Raw genomic sequence first — 16,384 nt, forward strand, 5'->3', positions numbered from 1 at the left:
TTAATTATTAATTCACCATTGGAAAGTGTGGTTTCTCTAGATGGACGTAATGCTATAATGTTATTACAGTAACTTCTGAGTGAATCGAGGACAGGTAAGATTAAAATAGCTTCTTATGCACAGAAAACTTGATAGGCTATTCTGTACATTCGTTTCCTGTATTTTCTAAAATAATTTTTATGACCAAATGAGTGGTCTCTGGATCTAAAAATGGCATTGTAATTTTTTTAATACAATTTAAATTAAGTAACATAATAAACGATTTATCCTTATATCAAACACGAATGTTCCCTGGATCAAATGTCCTATTTTAATTATGTAATTACTTTATATTTATTTCTAACGGGTGCAGCCGAGCGCACGGGTACGGCTAGTAATAATAATAATAATAATAAAGCTGCCTTTGAATTGAAGGCTTCCGAACAGGACACAGCATACTGTAATTAATACTTAAATATTCGGCTGATAACTTGGCCTCTATGAAAGAATTTTATGAACTCTTTTACAATTAAAAAAAATAAAATAATTACATCATTTTTACATTTTCGTTCAATTTGAAGTTCTGTGATATGACTTTATGAAAGCTGTTATTTGGGAACATATTACAATTATCTTTAATTAAAGTACTGTCTTAAGTTAATATAAATTAATGTATAATAAAAATCCAAAAATTTTCTTTCATAGAGATACAAAAGAGAAATACTGAAACCATTTTGACAAATCATTTCCTTCGTTACTGACACACTAATTAAGTTACACTATAATTTTAAGTGAATTGAAACTGTGTTTAATTGCACAGTACAGTATATTAAAACATTTTTTTTATAGGTACATGAGTTTCTTCTTTCTTAACAACACATAATATAATTTTAAATAAAAAAATCATCATTTATTGTGCAGTACTATGAAAACAAGTGATGCACCATATCCTCAGAACATAATCTATTATCAATTATAAAAAAAACATTAAGTATTTTACGGGTTATGAAAAAACGAATCTTGTAATTACCCCCTGTATGCTAAAAAGGGGCAAGAGTGGAGAAAAGAGTGTCACGATAATGATTGATGACACATACTTTCCATTGTGCGTTTTCTGCGTTTCACAACAATCAAGTTCATGTTGTGAATAATAGGCCCCTACTACTGTTCGTTTAATTTTCTTGAACTGTAATTTAAAATATTATGTAATAAAATAAGTAATTGATTCAGTGTTGGAGCGTGGTTTCATTGTCCACTCCCCCTTGCTAAAAACATTGCTCCTGATCCCTATATACCTTTCCTCTCCACTTAGCTCTTATGGTTATCATCCCACTTCATTCTTAAGAAACTAAGTTTATATTAAAGGTAGAGGAACATATTATTATTTATAAATGTTATTCATAAATATTGTTTTATTAAAAGATTAAATAGGTAATTAATGTTATTTATTTTTCTAATATGTTTATTTATTAAGAAACAGTTTGAAGAAAAGATAAGAAAGGATAGTTAGAACTGGAATACTTACATGTCTGGAATAAGCAAAATAAAAATAGAAAAACAGTAGCCTAATTATGCAGTGCATTCTGTTTATATAGTTATAAAATAGTATAACAAAACCATTTATTACAAATTAAATAAATTCTTACAGTTCAACAATATATTGCTTTAAAAAATCTAAAACTTCTTCACTCGAGACTTTGAAGCTGCAAATGAACCTATAATCCAATTAAAGACTGCTTCCTGAGTTGTCTCGTTTTCGGTAGGTACTCAGAGTATTGAACCCATTGAGCTGCTGCTGTGACATCATGCTTATAAGGTTGTTCTTAATTAGCTTCAGTTTTGAAAATGATCTCTCATCTGGCGCAGTCATCTTAGGCATTGCAGTGAATAAAACATGAGCTGTACAAATCTCCGGGAAGAGGGCAAAGTTGAATTTTGACAAATAATGGCTTTAGCCAGTTGTCTGTTTTCGGCATTTTAAATTATTTTTCTCAGAATTGAACGGAAGCTACAATTTGATGAGAGAAAGAATCCATCAGGTCCCAGGTATAATTGGTTACTCAACCCCTTCAGGCCTGATGTACATTAAGTTATAGTGTACATTGTTTTTTTTTTTTTTTTTTTTTAAATGTCTTCGATACTTTTAAATATTTTGAAAAATTCAGTGTGATAGAAATGGAGAATATTATTTTTGAAACATTTCTATACCTGAATTAAAAATAAAATTTAAAATTTTGCGGCCCGAGGGGTCAAAATTGTCCCCAAATTTTGATTTTCTGTGAAGACTTGATTTGGGAATTTTGGATCCCCAGAATGATTGTGAACAGTATTTTTTTGTTTTTTGTTTGTTTGTTTGTTTTTTTTTTTTTCAATTTCTTTAAATATCCTAAATTCAGGACTGAAGGGTTTAAAACAATTTGATAAGTGTGAAGCTCATTGTCACTGTCTTACAATTTTAGAATTCAAAATCTCAAATTTTTTTTTATTAATTGTGTGAAGGACTCCTTGTTCTCTCATTGTGGAAATTAGAATGTCTGACACTTTACTTGGAACTTCTTCCCATCATCTTCGATTCTTTCCTTTCAACTAAATTAGCCATTTTTTACAGTGTCTTCATTTAGGTCTGTTTTCCATTAAATTGCAAGTTCTATACCTGAGTCCATAGCTTCTTCAAAAGAATCTCTTAATTGTGTGAGATCCTTTTAATGTGTAAAGAAAAATGTTTAAATTTAGTCAGGCTTTATTTTCAGGACTGATTGTTACTATTACACGGGTTTAAATGATTCAGTAACCACCATTTTGATAGCCACTGCAGTTTTGTGAAACACATTGAGGATAGTTGAAGCTTTAAAGCTTCGAGACTTTGAGGCAAGTAATAAACGGAAGTTTCACGAACTGCCACTAGAAATCAAATATTAGTGACTACAGTTGAAATTAAGTTTTTTAACGATAATAATATTTGTACATTTTCTGTCAATGGTTGTGTGGTTACTGTGTGTGTCATTTGACACGAGAGTCACTGTTAGAAATTCAACAAATTTAGAGAGATAAAACATTTAGAACTTCATAGGTATTTGGAAAGGGAAAAGAAACTGCAGATCCTGTGTTCAGATTAATGTCACATTAAAGAACCTGAATAATAACTCATGATAAAACTTACCAACCACTTCTTTTCTATGCCAAAAGACGCACTGTTATCTCAATGTTAACAACATGGATTTTCTATGCTGGAGATCTGGATTGAAACACTTGTGAGTCATTAAGTGGAGTTTACAGTAATATATTAAGTTAGATTTTTTTCAGGACATTCATGGGAAAGTGCTCGGTTGTGCCATCAAGCTCTGTAAATATCACTACAAAGGCAACAAAATGCAACTTTTACTGCCAATAACTTAGCAGTCTTTGAGCATTATATAATTTTGCTTTGCTATACAGGGTGATTCAGACCACCCTTAACAGTAATTTATTTCGGAAACTAGTGCATTTAAATTTTCGAGACAAAAATATTTGTAACTAAATCACATGTGAACTTTCACTTGAGCTTGATTTCATCAGTCATCTCTAACAGGAAGTAGGGTCAGTGGCGTATCACTTTAAAATTTCAAATGGGACTCGGGGTCAAATAGGATACCATTTGATAGAGCTCTTCAAAAAATAGGAAATGTTTTTACTGATTCCTACTCTTTCAATAAGAAGACGTACGAAAAGGCAATGGGTGATTTGGACCACCCATAAGTCATTTATTTCGGAAACAAGTACATTAAAATTTTCGAGACGAAAATATTTATAACACACTGTAATTACTGCAAAACACAACACAACAATAAACTGCATTTATTTCTAGTTGACTCACTCTGTACCTTTGCTGCAGACAGACTGACACAACTAATTTCAGGTCACGGAGATTCACCAACAATGCGAACTTTCACATGTAGATCTCCTTCTCTTTTGGTACATACACAATAAGAGCTTATGCCTGAAAGATAACATAAACACCAGTCAGGAGTGATGAAATAAGCTAAACATTCACCATTCTCGTGAGAATAGTCGAATTGGCGTCTTTAGTTGGTTAATCATAAAACAGGATGTCCAATTTTAAAACTTTTTAAATTTATTAATATGTAAGTTTTAATCGACAAAGCACGATAAGTTTATGGATGCAAACAGCGGTGGTAATGGTGGAGACTTGCCTCTAGTCTGTTAACAGAAACACCAGGAACATTCGCTGGGGTTCACTATATACTGGTATTAGGCACTTTGTATTCCTGTAGTATCTTTTTTTGTGTTTTTGGGATGATGGAAAAGTATTCAAATGTTCTTTGAACATCAGTACAATGTCTTGACATGCTACAGATGATGCCACTTACCAGTCACATATTTGAAGGAGAGTCACAGTTGAGAAACTCTAAGTTTCGGGGAAAATGTTTATTTAAAACATTTTACTTTAGGTGTGTGGTCCATTTTTTCAGATTTATGAAGGCTGACAGAAACAAATTGATCTGACACACTTTTAAAGGACATGGATGTTTGGGTAGAGTACAGATGAGGATTTTACAAACTCTTGTGCACTTACAGGTTCATTGTAGGGTACTGCCTTCAGAATTGAATTTTGACTGAGAGGGAAATTAATGGTATATTTTTCCTGTAATTCTTTGATTCAGAGACAGTTATTTTACGTGCAGTAAATGCACAACACGATTCTCCCAGCTTTACTTCCTCTCTGAGACAAGTCAAGTTGCTCTTTACATGACAAGCATGATAACCATTACACCATTCTACTCCGTCAGAGGATATCCCAGATGTTTTTATGAATGACCAAACTAACGAAGCTTGACAGTATGATGCAAATAATTTTATTGAAAAGCATTTTTGTTTCATTTGCAGTACATATATCATAATGAAGCCTTCGAAAAGCCTTTCTTCAGCACATACGTGAAGACCTCCATGTTCACATTGTATCTACTGGGGCTTTGTTTTTGGCCTCCTTGGCGAGATCAGTGCAGCAAACCTGCTACTTACATGGTAAATTTGACATCTTTGTGTAGTGTTATTACTTGTTATTAACAGAATTGTTACTGAAATACATTTCCTTGTTGCAGTATATTGATCCAAATATTGAAGATGAGAACTTCTATACAGAAGGGAATACAAGTTTGGTGAGTTTTACCCATATACGTACATTCAATTTCAATTTAACACATTTTATATTTGTTACTTAGCTTTACATTTTGAATTAAATTGATTATATTAGAAGAAATGTCTTCATTTACACTATGCTTTAATTAGTGATTGAGTTCGCACAATATAATTGAAATATTTTTTTATGCATAAATTTGTAGCATTTTTTTATTAAATCCAAGAATATCAATTTTACATAAACAATATAATATAAACTAATCAATAACATTATGACTGATTCCCAACTTTTTGCCAATTTTGTACAACAGCTTCGTTATTAAAAGGTATTTCCTGGAAGAAAGTGGAAAAAATGAAAATCTGACGGAGCAAGATCGGAGAAATGGGATAGATGTGGAATAACCTTTCAACTAGGCTCCTGAATAACCACTTTTGTAATGTTAGCAGTATGTAGACGGACATTATCATGCTGCAAAATGACTTACTGTAATCTTTCCGGTCGTTTTTCTTGAATTTCAGTCTCAAGACAACTGTGTTGTTGACAGTAAATTTCAGCAGTGATGGTTATTTTTCTTGAAAGTACTTCAGAGTAGATAACGCCATTGTTTCACCAGATGCACAACATTAGCTTACATCGATGGACACCAGCTTTTGCTTTTTGTTAGGGCTCAGCCATTCCTTTTATTCTTGATGCTGATAGCCTATAAAGGCGTAATTTTATCGATACCAGTAACAGTTTAGGACAAAAACGATCGTTGTTGTTGACGACCTAAACAATTACAAGCAAGCAAAGAAGCTTAAATGGTAATGTGCTGATTTTTATTGTTTTTGCTCAAAATGTACAGTACCCATCCATTTTTTAACTTTCCCATGCAATTCAAATGTCGTACAGTGGTTGATTGGTCACAGTTCATCATATTGGCCAATTCTCGAGTTGATTGGTATGGTTCATCGTGAATTAAAGCATTTTAAAAATGCTTTCATCAAAATCAGACGTTTTACCTGAACATGGAGAGTTATTCATGTCAAAATGACCCTCTTTAAAACGAGAAAACTATTTTTGTAGCTATTACACTTTCTTCCATTGCGTTCTCCCCCTAAATTGCACAAATTGTTCTAGTGGGCTCTGATTCCTTTACTTCTGGCTTAAACCTCCCGATCACATATATTATATGAGCGATTGCTCAGCCTTACAGGCTTTGACACCAGCAACTGTTATCAATTTCACTATGCTGCCATCTAGCTACTGCATAAGAAATCACATTATAACTCCATTTGAATTGCATGGAGCAACTGTACTTCCATCTAGCAGTTGTTGCCAATTGATGGTGGTGATCCTGGTGGTTATTCTCTTCCACATGTTATCGTTTTTAACATTGAGATGGTCAATCTCTTATATATTATATAATATGGGGTTAAACTCAACTTGTCACTCCATTTTCTTTAGCCTATAACCAACATAAACTTTCTTTAAAAAAAATTCATGACCTTCATTAAACACATTACTGTGATATAAAATGACAAATTTCTGACAAAGGCACTATTGCCACACGTAACAAAAACACTACGATCTTATCCATCAATATAATATTATGCCCATTTGATTTTTAAGAGGGCAATGTTTTCATACTTCGAGAGATAGTAAATTCAGAAATGTGAATATGTTTAATTTGGTTCTATAATTTTAATAAATTACAGGAAAGACTTTTGTGTATCACACTGTGTGCTGGATCTTAACTTCGCTTGTGTTTCGGAACTGAATACAGATTTCATTATCTGGGCAATATTTCAAGACTTAGGATCACCTCATACACGTAAAGACTTATTTAGGGCTTATCCTTACAGACTTACCTTCTAGACTTATAGTTCACCAACAAGTCGTGAAAGATTGTTGAAGTTAATTATTTCTCGTAGAGAAATGCGATCATTTGAGAAAGACTATTCCTCCATGGTTCTATGTCATTTCTTAACTTCATTCTTAAACAGCATCTCTGTAGTTGTGCTGTTATAAGTGTTATAGCATATAAATGGACATTTCTATAAATTCTAAGATAAATGCATGAGAATGGTTTCTCAAATCTGTACTTTCATAGCTAACTGCCATTTCACTACAAAGAACTGCTTAAGAGGTTAGGTACAGCTTACAGCAGTAAAATTTTGGAAATATTCAACAGTTTTTCCTCCATTACTGTATCTTGTAAAATAATGAAAATTAGTACGTGTAAAACACTGTCCTTCTGCTATATGAAAGAAATATTTTTACTATTAAAAAAACTATATATATATATATAGATATATATATTTTCAAAATTAAAAAAGGTGGCAGTTCACTGTGCAGTAATGAAGCGTTTTCCTCATAACTCAAAAACTATCCAAAATTCTGCGATGAAATTTTTTGTGTGTATTTATGCATGTCATATCTACTGTATGATGCAAAATCGCTTCTCTACCTTTGATAGATTGTCTGATAAAAAATAAATTCGTTTTAAAAATGGTCAAATATCTTGTAACACAAAATAAAAAAATGTTATTTATTAAGGAATGTAGTTGAAAGATATTGTAAACATGAGTTTCAGCAATAAAGTAAAAGAGAGAGAACATTAAAAAGTTATGAGTTATGAGGGAAATGCTTCATCACTGCACAGTGAACTGCCACCATTTTGAATTTTGGAAAAATATATAAATAATATTTTTTAATCCTAAAAATAATTTTTTTCATAACCAGAAGTACAGTGTTTTACACATATGAATTTTCATTATTGTACAAGATACAGTGATGGAGGGAAAAAATGTTGAATATTTCCAAAATTTTACTGCTTAAGTTGTACCTAACCCCTTAAAACGAAACAGTGAAATCTCAACCACATGTGTTATGTCGGAAAATTTTAAACTATCAGAAGTCTGGAGATTTATCTCAAGACCAGAAGTCTTCATACTTTTCGCCCATACACGAGGAGATTTGCCTGTGGAGTTAGGTTTGTGTAGATTTTCATGTATGGAGCCCTTTAGGCACAGTTGTTTGCAGTAGTCAGGCATAATACTTGTATACTCAACAGAGTAGGTGACTTCTCAGGTGCTCGAATTTTGAAGATCATTAATTCCAGCACATGGTGGGAATACCTATATATCATCTTCTGACTGTGATCATTGTGAAAATCTGAAATTTCATGTTGTTACATTTTTTTTTTTTTTTGTGGTAATATGCTGTATTATAGTTTATTCATTAATGACACACAACTTCATTACGATCTCTTATTGTCTTTACAGAGTGATCCCACATTTGTTCCAATAAAATTTCCTGACCCAAGTGATAGGAGCTCAGGGACAGAGAGTGATGACTCATCTGTAAAATCTGTGCGTTTCAGCAAACTTGCTGAGGTTAGTTGCTTCATTATTCACTTTAAGTGTAATTTATTATGATATGAATCATGTTAGATTCGAGATTATAGGATTGCATTGGTAGAATAGAACATTTTAACACTGAATATAAACATGTATTGACTATATTTAATGTATACAAAAATGGTACATTGGCAGTAGCAATGGAAATGTATATAAAAGTTACTTCAACCTCAGATATGTTTTGTAACTAATTCCTGCAATGAATTTCGGTAGGCTATTAATTTACTTTGTTTAAATGAACCGCGTTAAATGGCTTCCATTTCCGAATCTGCTTAAAGTCGTGAATACCATGAGGTAAACCAGTTTGCCACTGCCTCTTTGTCGAAAACACTGCCTCTTCATCATATCTTGTATTGTATAGAAAGGACACTCTCTCTCAGTTGCTATGCACAAGGGAGAATTTCTACCAATGTTAATGTAATTTTTGTACACATTGTGTTTAATACGTTTTTTATGGTAAAATAAAGGGATGTAAAAAGAGTGTAAATAATTATCTTGTGCACACCGAAGCTTATAGTAAAAACCTTATGATGGTGGTAAGTGAGCTAGTTACCTACAAGTGAAAGTGTAGTGAGGGAGGGAAGCTTCTCAGCCCACTTCTTCTTTCCCCTTATGCTCAAGTAGATTTCTCGAGATACCGAATGGTCTGTAATTGAGTTAAAAAAAAAAAGAAAAAAAAAACATTTCTTCTACTGTTAATGAAACGATTTTTTTCGTCAGTGCTGAAAGAACACAACATTTACTTAGTATAAATTGAAATAATACTTTCGCAGCACAATATAACTATCTGCAAGAAAGACAATTAAACTTTACAATTTCCACGAAGTTTTATTGTTTTATGTGATCACGACATCATGTAGCATTCTGTAGGCACTGTCCTTGTGCTATATGCATGTAGAGCATGTTAACTGTTAGTTTCAATGTCGGTCAGTAAAAAAAAAACTTTACAACCCATTGAAACACGCAATTTGTTGTTGATTGAGCTTTACTGCAGTTTGTGAAGCTTTTCTGTTAAAGTTGTGTAAGAAATGTAATGGATGTAATAATTTCCTGTTAAATTAAATCGGTATGACAGTGTTAAGGAATGATATTGCCTGTAATACATCACTAATTTTATTTAGAGATATTACCTAAAAGTAAGTTTTATATATGAAGAGTCCACTGCAAGAATGATGGATGTCACTTTCTTGTCGAAAATGAACCAAGACTGTCAATGCATAGCTTAAGACATATAGAATGTACATAGAGAGTTATATGGCATTAACACTGATAGTCATTGTCCAGTAATGATCGGAATATCACAGTTAAGCTTTGAGCACTAAGCATTTCAAACTTTCAATTGCTTCTCCTGAAAAATGTATTCCAAATGACATCCATCATTCTTGCAGTGGACTCTTCATATGGCTAAATTTTATTTTCATAATGAATCATTTTAACACGGATTTAAACAATTCGATTATCATTGTTTTGATAACTGTTGCAGTTCTGTGGAATTAATGAATGATGATAATTCATTGCTCTACTATACGCTGTATATCTCTTACCTCCTGGTTATGCATATGTTCTGAACATAGAATTAAGATAAAATTAGTGAAACTTGTTGTTTTCTTGTAATAGGTTAGGCACATGTCAGAGACTGATGCAACAGAGGCATTGTTGGCTCGCCTGTCATATCAAGCTAGCATAAGAGCCGGGGAAGTGGCGAGACGAGCAGCTAGCAAATTTCCTATTCAGAAAGTTGCAAAAATTTCTCTTATGTTCTGCATTTTGGTGAGTTGTAAAATTTTATAGTTACATATTTAATTTTACACTATGTCCAGCGACCTTCTAGCCGAGCGCTGTTACATTGTACATTTCAACTGATGTTGCATCATTGGCTGGGAATTGAGCTTCATCACGTTTCCCATCCCATTGGCTCGTCAGATTATTTTGTTAGGATATGTATTTGTTAGTGCACTTATTGATTGAGTTTGAAATACAGTATCGAACAAAGGGTGTTTATTTACAAGAAAAAATTGTGTAACTCTTGACTTATTCCACATCTTAAAGCTTCAATGTTAATGTAAGATCTCTGGAATACAAGAAACTAAACGAAATGGAAAATGGAAATGAAAAGGAAGAATTCGTGGAGAAGAATGCAAAGAAAACTTCGCTGAAAGTATCTGTATATTTCATTGTGTGTCTATCTATTTCCCTCCCTCCCTCCTTCCACCTCCTTCCTCCCCTTCTTTCTCACTTCCTCTCTCCCTTCCTTTCTCTCTCTCTCTCTCTTGTTACGGCCCCTCTAGAGCCACTATCTCCTTAACGATAGCAGACCAATCTACCCTGTCCTGAGTTCGTCTTCTCCAACACCTTATTCCCAATTCTTTAATATTCTCCTCCAAATCTTCTAACCATCTCTTTCTAGGTCTACTGATACATCTTTTTCCACCTGGTTTACCACTGAATATTTTTTTGATTAGGGATTCCTACATTACATTTTGTTTCATTATTTCCTTCAAGTTATTCAGGGTTCCTATTACCAACATAGTTCTTACTTTCCAGGTAGCTATCTTTAAATGATCATGTTTTTTTCCGTGCTTTGGTCGTTTCCTTATCTGTCTGGCTTTAATTAGTTTGGCTTTCTGAACGTTAAAATTGTTTACGATGTAAGGTTGTTAGCCCTATGCCCAACCCCCAATCTGGAGGACCAGGAGATTTCTGTCAGGGCCTCCACCTTTAGGAAGTTGCCTTCACTTCGGCTAACAAGTTCATTCTACCCATTCACAGTGATTTACCTAACTGGACCTTTTCATGGTGTCCTAAAGGGCAGTAATTCACAATTTAGTGAGTAGATTTCGCACCATAGTTTCCATATTAGATAAGAAGCAAATAAAAAAGAGACTTGTTCTGACTGAAGGAAAATTGAGTAATATCAGTATTCAATTGGAAACAGGTCCGAAAAAATCATTGCATAAATTGGCTACACAGTGTGGTGAGTGTAAAAGTTAAGTTCACTTGGCCACGAAACTGTTGAAATTAAAACCTTATAAGGGAATTGTTGTCCATAAACTATTGCCCCCCCCCCCTCCATCTATGGCATATGAATTCAATACTGTACATGGTTCAAGAATTTGTGTGCAATGAACTTCTTGGTCCAGAACTTTTGTTTTATTCTGAGGAGGCCTGGTTCATGTTAAGTGATTATGTAAGTAAATAGAATAACAGGCACTAGAGCTCAGAAAATCTTAATGAAATTCACGAAGTTCCCTTCATAACTTAAAGGTTGCAGTTTGCAGTTTGGTGCACTATTAGTGGATAGAGGGTAAGACTCGTATTTTTTCAAGAAACAATCAATTCTTATTGCTGTGTGACTGCACTTCTAAGATTATTTTTAAATTGTTGATGAAAGAAGGCAAAAACTGTACATTTTTTATGCAAGACACTGCCACTGTCCATACAGCAAACAAATTCATGAATGTGATAAGTGAAGTTTTCAGGAGACTTTGACCTTCTAGGTCTCCCCTATTTAAATCCCTAATGATTTTTATTTATGCAGTATAATACGTGAAATAATATGCATTCTCATGGAGAAACTTAAAGACAAAAAAACATTAGGCAGAAAAATGTATGCCATTCCACATGAACTACTTCACCATGTGTCAATAAATATTTTTAAATTGTGCGAAGTTTGTTTGGAAGAAGGTGGTTGAAAAACTTTAGTGGAAGAATTGGAGAAAATAAGAAGAGTGAATTAAAGATACTGTTTCACAAAGAACTTTCTTAACAAGTACTAACAGGTACTATTGAACTTCTAAATCTAGGTCTGCAGCTAGCCATAATTTACGTATATGTTGTGGAAGGACTTAGATAAGAACTGGTGCATGTATCATTTTTTAGTAATGAGTGACATATTCATGCTTGCTCAAGTAAATTTACAGTACTTGCTTCTCTGACTTCTGATAATCCACAAACTAAATACATCAAGAAATTCTATTTATAAATATCTTTTACTATGATGATTCTTTGGAGGTTAAGTAGTGTTTTGGAGTAATATTTCTTTTTTTAGTTTGAAAGTAATTAATACAGCATATGTTATTTTACATATACACATATAACCTATTATCATTTATTAGCTGTATATTGGTATATTTAGGTCCAGAAGAAAAGTAAAACAATACAAAATTTATCCAGCATTGCATTTGATCATTGCCTTGACTTACATTAAACTATATGCAATAATCATTACATAGTGTATTTCCACAGAATAGTTACATATTTGTTTTCTCTTACAGTGGTTTATAGCCAACTATACCTATCAGATTGCTTTAGCAGAAACTGAGGCAGGAATCGTCACTGTCTTGTCTTCAACATCTAGTTTATTTACACTTATATTGGCAGCACTGTTTCCTTCAAACCTTGGAGATCGCTTTACTCTCTCAAAGTTGGTAGCAGTTTGCATCAGCATCAGTGGACTAGTAAGTAATTTATTCATTCAAAACATGTAACTTGAAAGTAGGTGTCTCGAAAACTTTCGGTCATTGGCGGCTGAAGCCACTTTGCCTGAGTTGTGCCAGAACATTCAAGCCAGAGACGAAAAGTAACGATAATGTATCGTTTTATATCGTGAATATTTTATAATAATAATAATAATAATAATAATAATAATAATAATAATAATAATAATAATAATACTAGACCTAGTAATAAATTAATTTAATAAAGTCATGGAACTTTGAAGTTTTCTAAACTGTTCTATGCTTGAATTCTATTTCCCTGTAATTTTCAGGAAAGAGTTCAATGACTTTCTGTCTAAAATTTTGAGGATCTTGCTACCATAAGTGAACTAAATCCATCACACCTTTCTTAGACCATTGCCAGAAGCATTCAAAAAGAATACGAGGAAAATAGAAGAAAGAATTTTTAATTTCACATCAGCAAATATATTTGTTTTTTGCATAAACATTTTAGCACCTTTTATTTACATATTTATGTTTAAATCTAGAGTTAATCTTTCCATATGTATTTACTTTCTGTTTAGCTTTATTTGATGAAGAAAGTGTATTTTATAATGGAGTATTTATTTTATTCATAATTTATTATTTCTCATCAACACAGCACAATTACATGCATAATTATATGACGCCAGATACCGCACTGTTTTCCCTACACTCGTGCTCTTTTCAATAATGTATTTGCCGGGAAGAAAGTCCTCCTTGGCATGGAACAAATATTCGTCATTTAGTGCTGCCACCTCGAATTGAGTTGTCAACTGAATGGCACGGATAAGACCTTTCCCCTTGCCCTTTGCACCACCGTGAATCTCCATCGAATGGATTACAAAACACTTCTGCGCATGCCCATGCAGAGGTAGTTGGAAACTGGCTTGAATGATAAGGATATGTACAGTGTACAACTATACAGCAGTGCATGAGGGGGTGAACGGCGTTGTTATTCTGACACGGCATGGCATGGTAGTTGAAATCGATGTTCTGCTGAATTCACTCCATGATAAATCCATATTTGTTGTAATATTTGTAATTTTATAGCGCTCTGAATATAAGTTAAAAATAAGATTTAATTATATTTTATTTAGGCAGTACCATGACACGAGGGCACTACCCCTAAAGCCACCCCTGGTTTCGGGTTTCGGTATAATTTTTGTAATGAACTACACTTCTTTCTCCTCCTCTTCGTACTCACCTTTTTCACTTCATTAAAGTGGAAAAAAAAATTTTGTATTAATTCTGATATCCTTCATTTAATTAAAGAGTCTGATCCCAAAACTCACTCAGTCCACTTGGCCATTTTTATGATTTATACATATATATGATTTTTTTTGAGACCTCTGTCATATTTGTAAGCTTTCTTTCTTCCAAAACAACGCTAATCCTTATCTAAAAGTTTGTGTTATTGTACATGCCACTTGAAAACTTGCTCAGTCTGTAGGACGGTGGATAAAAAAACAAGCCCAGTCCTTTCATAAAAATGGATTGAATGCTTTTGAGATACACTTCAATTGCATTTAGAATATTATTGTAAGAAAAGTGGATGTTGCAAGTCATTAGAATAGGTACAAGATATGATTACTATGAGTGCATAATACTATGTAATGCATAACATTAAGTTTGTATGTATTCTTATTAGAAACTATAACTTCTGTCGGTTTTAATATATCACCTACCCCTATACTTACACATTTATCCCATCACTCTACAAGCTTTCTAACTACTGCAGAGAAGAAATCTTCATTCTGATATTTCGTAACCAGTCTTGTACATCTGTTTTCACTTGATTGTTATCCCCGAATTTGATTCTTCTGATTTGTCTTTCATAGAACCACATCCTTCAGACAAATGTTCTTTAAGACAACTGTATATCCTATGCTTCGTTTGTTTGTACTCATCTGTCAGCTCCTTCAGGATCCATCTTAAATAAATGTAATGGTCCTTGGACAATTGAATATACATTTCTTACTCTTACAAAATATGGTAAATAGCCAGTCAAATTAGTTTTTTATGATTATTTGTGCTGTCACTGAATGAACCACCACCACACCAGAATTGTTCCCATCGTAATTATCATCACTAAATCATTACTGGCATTATTACTACCACTATCAGTGGATATCTTTTCGTGGTAGAAACCAGGGGGTAGATTCTGCGTGATTTGTGAGAGACAGCAGGACAGGTTTTCTCAGGCTATGTATATAAGTTACGAGATTGTATCATACCTCTCACTAAAAGAATTCACTTGCGACAGGTAATTGCAATCCATGCATGTTCCCTGTTACCTATCATTTCCAGTTACATTTAAAGAAATAGAATTAATCTTTAAATATCCAACAACCAGTGTTTAAATTTAATTGATTTGTTTTATACTTTTAATTGAATTGTTTAAATTAATTTCATATTTATTTATTTATTTTGCTAATAATTTAACATAAAATATAATAAAAACAGGAAAAACTTCACCATACCACTGAAAGAGTAGCACTCGTGCTCAGGGGTGGATTCCTGAATTGAAATTGAAGTATATAATACAATTTGTCTTATGTCTACTAAGCAGTAAGAATAAATAAATTTAAATTTACAATTTTTCATTATTTATAAAATCCACACATAACTTTTTAAATTTAATACTAGAACTATTAGAATTGACAATATTAGGATATTTAAATATAAATTTGTTATATATTCTTGGGCCTAAATTACTATTATGATTAAATACTGTAGCAGTATTGCATTTTGGTTCAAACAGTCTTGAAGAATTCATACCTTTTGTTTCATAACTATGAGAATACAATTCAAAATTATTTCGATTTTTATGTATGAATTTTATTAATACAATATAATAAATTTGTCTTATTTTAAGAACGTTAAAGTCTAAAAACAATTTTTGAGATGAAAAATCAGTAGGTTTTTGAAGCCATATTTTAATTATTTTCTTCTGTAATAAAGAAAGTGTATTAAAATTAGTTTTAAATAAGCTACCCCATCCTATTCCATACATAATTCCAATTGAAATAAAGTTAAGTATATTGTGCGTAATAAACTTGTGTAACTGTAACACGCATAATTTTGGTATATGTTGTTGTGTGACAACTTGGTAGAGATATTTTACTTCATAGCCATAGCGTGAGTCAGTATGTTTATCATAGGCACGAGCAATGTTTTATTATAGTTGGTGTTTGAAGTGTGAGATAATGTTACTCGAACACCTGTGCAAAGCAACACATCTGCTGCTTGTATACTTTCACACGAAATGAATATTTCATCCATTCAATACCGACATGCTTTGCACCTCTATAATACTGATATTCTTTATGTTTAATAATGTGTAACGATAACAACAAGTAGTGTTATAAATCATACGTCATCAGCTTAAT

General features: G+C 32.7%; 1 protein-coding gene across 1 annotated transcript in view; it reads left to right on the plus strand.

Moving 5' to 3' along the window:
• The window catches only part of LOC138699870 (solute carrier family 35 member F5), a 37,437-nt gene that overhangs the window by 9,220 nt on the left and 11,833 nt on the right, over positions 1-16,384 (plus strand). The window contains exons 2-6 of the mRNA XM_069826069.1: positions 4,864-5,001; positions 5,079-5,135; positions 8,383-8,493; positions 10,135-10,287; positions 12,792-12,974. Coding sequence (XP_069682170.1) covers positions 4,864-5,001; positions 5,079-5,135; positions 8,383-8,493; positions 10,135-10,287; positions 12,792-12,974 — 642 coding nt within the window. The remainder of the gene's footprint in view (positions 1-4,863; positions 5,002-5,078; positions 5,136-8,382; positions 8,494-10,134; positions 10,288-12,791; positions 12,975-16,384) is intronic.

This window comes from Periplaneta americana, chromosome 5 (assembly GCF_040183065.1).
Source record: "Periplaneta americana isolate PAMFEO1 chromosome 5, P.americana_PAMFEO1_priV1, whole genome shotgun sequence".
Classification (NCBI taxonomy): Eukaryota; Metazoa; Arthropoda; class Insecta; order Blattodea; family Blattidae; genus Periplaneta; species Periplaneta americana.